This window comes from Calidris pugnax, unplaced genomic scaffold (assembly GCF_001431845.1).
Source record: "Calidris pugnax isolate Ruff unplaced genomic scaffold, ASM143184v1 scaffold18, whole genome shotgun sequence".
NCBI classification, from domain to species: domain Eukaryota; kingdom Metazoa; phylum Chordata; class Aves; order Charadriiformes; family Scolopacidae; genus Calidris; species Calidris pugnax.
This window is the reverse complement of record NW_015090812.1, coordinates 16,759,599-16,765,554: the sequence shown is the minus strand read 5'-3', so window position 1 is coordinate 16,765,554 and position 5,956 is coordinate 16,759,599. Positions and strand designations below refer to the sequence as shown.

The 5,956-nt window shown below is 40.7% G+C and overlaps 1 protein-coding gene across 1 annotated transcript in view; it reads right to left on the bottom strand.

The window, feature by feature from the left end:
• EPHX4 (epoxide hydrolase 4) overlaps positions 1 to 321 on the bottom strand; it is a gene marked incomplete at its 5' end in the record, with an annotated part of 17,934 nt that extends 17,613 nt beyond the window's left edge. The window contains one exon of the mRNA XM_014938960.1: positions 178 to 321. Coding sequence (XP_014794446.1) covers positions 178 to 321 — 144 coding nt within the window. The remainder of the gene's footprint in view (positions 1 to 177) is intronic.
• Between the last annotated feature and the right edge of the window lie 5,635 nt (positions 322 to 5,956).

Sequence of the window (5,956 nt, the reverse complement as noted above, 5' to 3'; positions counted from 1 at the left end):
CCGCGCCGCCCGCCCCGCCCGGCTGCCGCCGCCCCGGCCCCGCTAGGCCCCGCCGGCTCGGCCGCGGGGGGCTCTTCCCTCCGCCCCCTCCCCAAACGTCTGGCGGTGAAGCCGTCCCCGCAGCGGAGGAGCGGGGCTGCGCGCTCTGGCGAAATTGCCAAAACCACCAAGACTCACCCAAAATGCCACGGGGAGAAGCGCGGCCGGGGCGGGAGGGACAGCCTCGCCTGTCAGCCGGGCCAGGGGTCCCGCAGGCCAGCGCCCCGAGCACCGCTTACCTCGTGTAGGTGTGCGGGAAGCACATAGGTACGTGCCCGCAATTCAGCGCTCCTCAAGGCTCTCCATTCTTACACTGCGGCTTCCGTGCATTTAAATCACTTAACGGTGATTTTGTACATGTATTACACTTGTGCTTGGTACATACTATTACTGTGGTTATATCTTAAAAAGATACAAATTTTGACCTCCAGCACCAAGATTTATAATGTATTTTTAAAAACTTGTTCTAATAAGAGAAATTTGCCAGTAAAGAAGGAAGTTGCTCATTATTACTAACTCTGTTCCGAGAGAGTTAATTTAGTGCTGGGGCCAAAGGCAGGGTTAGAAGCTGAAGGATCCTACTCCTGGCCCGTCGCTGGGCATCGCTCCCTGCACAAGGCAAGGAATCAGTGTCACACATGGGGCCACAGATGCTGGGATAGGGAGAAAGGCTCCAGTTAGCACCTCTCTTGTATTAACTGGCTGGCGGGCGGGGTAATTTAGAATAGGAATGGTTCACGTAGTCCCAAACTGTAAGAAAAAGCATAAGTATATTCAACAATTGATTTTACATGTTACAAAGATGCAAGCTATGAAAAATTACAGCTTATTAGTTGTGGGAGATAATGAAACATGGGCATAGTAGTTGCTGACTACAAGAAAAGTAGAATTGAGCCTGTATGTCATATCCTGGCAATTCCTGATCCAGCTCACGGGGTGCCCTGCTGGCCTTTGCTCCTTGATCTAAACCCCTTGCTTCTCAGACTGGAGAGTACAGGCGGGTTCGAGACTTGTAGAGGCCACATGAGAGTCACAGCTAACAACATAGGCCTGTATGCAACTGCCTGCATTTTTGGGGGGAGGATTTTGCCAAATTTTACTTGAATTTGTTGAAGACCAAAATTTCTTCTTGGTCCAGGTGAGTTTGGAGTAGAACTTCCAAGAAATTTGTTTTTGCTCTGTCCAGTGGCGCAAGCAGAAGCTGGTACAAAGGCACCATGTGTCTGTTAACTCTAAGATACGTAGTTTAATGAGCTATTTAAAAAAATAGATAAGCATTTATACAGATGGAATATGTATCATTTTTCACTATGCATGGAACATAGCTTGTAGACAATTTTTGTCTGTAACATACCAAATGCTTTCTCCTACTTGTTCTAAATTCAGACTTACAAATATAGACACTGATGTTCAATCCTAGTCCTGTCGAAGGCAGTGACAGAATTAATGCTGGTTTCAACCAGTTCAAAATTTTTCTTTTTTAAAAAATCAAATAAAAATCCTAAGCAGCAGAAAGGAATGTTATAAAGAATTTCCCCATTACTGCATTTTCATGCATTTTAAAGTTTAAATGACACAAACCCATTACCTGAATTTATTTTTTACTACTAAAGATAGCATCTTCAAGTAGCTGTAAAAAGCTGCCTGGCTTCCTCTCCCCAATAACACAAATGAGGTATCAGCAGCCCACAGCAGCTGACAACGCTGAATCACGCTGTTCATGCTTATTGTCTCCATGTGAGCCCTACACACTTAAGGTCAGGAGTTTTCTCAGGCCGCTGGGGAAGAAGGTGCTGGGCTTTTTCCAGGAGAGGCTCCTTCCTTCTCTTGGGCAAGAAGAGAAGGAAGAACATCAGAAGCTGATGATTCAGTGAAGTCACTAACCTCTGCAGACTCTGGTAGGATTATATGAATCATGCCTACCAAGCCTGAGCCTTCCGTTCATGCTCAGATTACTCATACCGCCAACCCTAGGATTAGCATATAGCTAATTTTTTATGCATCAGCCTTTGTGCTAATAACCCTTTTCGTTATTGGGGAAGGGAAGAAGCCTTCGCAGCTTCTCAATATCAGACTAGCTGTAGCAGGATTTTCCCTGAAGTGTATCTCAGTAAACCAGTGACCCAGTTAGAGAAGTTAGAAAGTTTGGCAGGAGCAAAATGAACAATATTGTTGTTTATATCACAATAGTCATCAAATTCCTTAATCAACCAGTAATCAGACTGTATTGGTAGAAAAATTGGAAAACCAAGGTTGGAAATCCTGGAGTTGACCAAAAGCTTCTGCCCTACCTGTAAGGAAAGATTGATGGAAGCCCAGCAATAGGTTAGACACAATAGTAGCCATCTAGAATATAAGAAGGATCAAAGATGGAACCATGATGTATATTATTACAAGCAGGTATTTGGGCAAGCTGTGCCATAGTTCTTGTACAAGCCACAGAACTATTTTTTTCACAAGTCAGTCAGTCGATTTTTAGTTTATGCATCACTAACTACCTGGGTAGTTTTATGGCAAATTTCTAAATTATTCAAGCATTTTGCCTGTGGAGTTTCACTCTCTCATCTTCAGATATTAGGTACGGATCCAGTATCAGAGCTGGAAAGAAGACAGTGCTGGGGACCTGGCAGCTCCTAGTGCCTTTTGCACAATGAAATTGCTGCACACCCTTCAGCACACCCTGGTTTCTGGGCATCTCCAGCTGTGCTACCATCACTGTCCTATTTGCCAAGGTAGCAGTAGAATTCCTCATTTATTGAGGAACACTGTCTTCGTACTCCAGGACCATGCTGCCTTCATACGTGTGGCAAACCTGTTTGTACAAAGCAAATACCTTCCACACATTTCCCAGCGTTTTGCAGAAGAACACTTAGAATCTTTGATATATCTCATATGAGTAAGAAAAATTGAGAACCCCAACAATTACTTTTTGTCTTCCTTATATTTTGATTTTCTCATTTTCTGCTCTAAATTGCTGTTCTAATGGGTGCCAAGCCAAACCATCCCCAGGGCAGATTGTCTTACGAGCTTTGACAATGTGTTTTGCCCTCCATGATGTGCCATCTGCCTGCTAATCTTTTGTCAGTTCAACTAATCCTGTTTCTCTGAGAGACAAAAGAGGACAACTTTGCACATCACTGACTCTGCCTCCGGCCTGACCAACTCAGAGTTGACAGTAAAAAAATAACATATTCCATTTATTAGTGACAGAGGAAATTCTTAAAGCTTTTAACTATCTTACCCTCCATTTATGTGTAGATACAAGTATAAAAATGACACATTAGTGCAGCTGTTTTCACAAATGATCAAGGTAACTTAATGGTGTAACAGAAAATATGTATTTTAATTGTTAGGTACCTAGCAATACTTAGCCTGTTTAAGCAGCCTATTTTCCTTCTTTTTTTTTTTTTTACACAGCCTCTCGTGGAGATGTATCAGGCCGTTTGTCTGCATGCCTGTGTATTTATTTTTGCATTCTTCTTTGCCTTGCCTGCTACTTTTCTTTGATTGTTACTGTTGTAACAACACTTCTTCTTATTATTTTTCTTCTTTTTTTTTTTTTTTTCTTTTTTTTTTTTTTTTTGGCAGGCTGTACCTCCACAAGTGTTATTTCCTGCTTGCTTGAGTGTGGTGACAGCTTTGGGCAAACACAACCATTGCAGGCTTGCTACTCACTTATGGTTAGAGGCCATCTCCCTTTCCTCTGAACTCAGCCTTTTGTCTGGAGGTAGGAACTTGTTATCCTCTTTAACTGGCTGGTAGGTTGCAAATAAAGGGTTTATCAGATTAGCTTTAGCAGCACTGACATTGTGACTAAATCATCGTGGCCATAGAGAGTCATGGAAGCTGGAATTAGCTTTTGAAAGGGCAGGAGTGCCACTTGACACTGTTAGCAATGCACATACACAGAAGGGATGAAAGGCAGAGATATTCTTGTACTTCCCTCCCTCACCTCTTATTTCTGAAGCAAGAGATCTTGAGCTTGCATTAACCCAGTCAGAAAGTATGTCCAGATGATGGCAAGGTAGTGAATCCTGAATGTGAACTCTAGTATTTTATTGCAGGAGAAATAGCTATTAATGACGTATGAACTCCGGGTGAGGGCAGGCCTAAATCACTTTTGATGTGGATATGAAACAAGACATCCTACCAGCACCACATCACATTATGACCCATCTTACACCCCAGCTCCCCTTCCTCACCAAGGACTCAAGTCTCCCACTTGAGCATGCAACCAGGCCAGGCTCATGTCAGAGGACCTTCCCTAGACATTTCAAGGGGCCATACCGTATTTGTCAACACATGCTCTTTCTGCCAGTGAATGAAACACCACCATTCCAGCAATGGCAGAAGTAGTAGACACAGAGCAGTACTTTATTGCAGAATAAGTATTTTGGCACTAGCTCAATCACCTGCTACTTGAAAGACGGGGCTACCATTTTTAGGCATACTTGAGCTGTCATTTATTAATTTAGATGGAACTTATTTCCTTTATCTGAAAATCCAGTTACTTATGGAAAGTCTTGTGCGCTTAGTTTACCTAGTTAGGTGGTCTGTGGCAGACCCTCACCACAATACTGGCCACGTTACCTTCACTTCTGACTTCAATCCAGGAACTTGACAAATCAGAGGTCTCCACAGGGGGAGAGAGTTTTGAGGTGGGGATTCAACAAGATTCAGTGGTCTCCAAAGTTGCATGTGGGAAGAAAATATTTAATACAAACCAATTTTTATTTTTTTAAATTACAAAACAAAATAAACATAACTAAGCAAATTTAAATAAACACTATTTTAAATGTTTTTAAGTTCAATTTTTAAGGGGTTTTAGAATGCATATAACATTAGTACAGTAAAACATTATAAAATTTATAGATTAATAAATATATATGTCTTGGGGGTGTATGCTTAAAATTTTTACTGATGGGATGCATGATGAAAAAGGTTTGGAGACCACTGAACTAGATTATCTCAAGGGGGGCCCCCTTCCACCCAACATTTCTGCAATACACATTGTGCTTTGGTAATAATTCTATAAAACAATGTTTTATTAGTCCTGTACTTAATTTGAAAGAGCTATATGTAATCAACAAGAATGTAGGGTTTTTACACTCTAGTTTCTACCTCAGACAAGTATCCCAACTTTAATAAAATCTTGCATTAATCAGAAAGCCTTTCAAACTGGAGCCAGAAGTGGGAAGTTTTAGATAATTTCTTTCTGGGAAGAACCAGAAGCATTTAGCAAACATGCTTGCACCCTTATCCAAATGGTACCTTAAAATACATTAAACAGAAGATGGATATGCCTGGGCCTTTAAAGACATGCAAGTATACAGGATTCGCTGTTGAAATTACAGAGTTCCAGGAAACAGGGTTTTTTTATGAATACAAATAACGTTAAACATCCTTTAGAAATTATCACTATTACAGAAATCTTTTGTCGCAGTCCAGTTTCTGTGTGTGTCACAGTAAAGTGATTGTTTTAGTATCAATCACATAATTGACAAGACCTTGGTTTAAAGTAGTTTCTATAATATACCATGACTTAATACAGTCAAACACAAGAATTTAGCTATGCTTAATATAACAGATTCTCACGTGTTTCTGAAAAAATGATTTTAAAAAATGAGAAAAAAAATCAAGCTGATACTTTATCTCATATATATATACTTAACATACCAAACTGTAATCAGAATAACTATGTTCCAGGGTGTAGCAGACTAGATTACATATATTGTAAACAAGCAGCAAAAAGATGAGATGCTTCAAGTGTCAATGAACAAACTTTTAATATTAGAAATTTTAGATGAGCTTACTTGTCCTTAAAGTGGTCTTAACATTTAAGCTTTTAACTAGTGCATTTTCAAAGTGGTACCGTTTATAGTAGTGTTGAAGTTAAGTTCTATATTAACTACAGCTG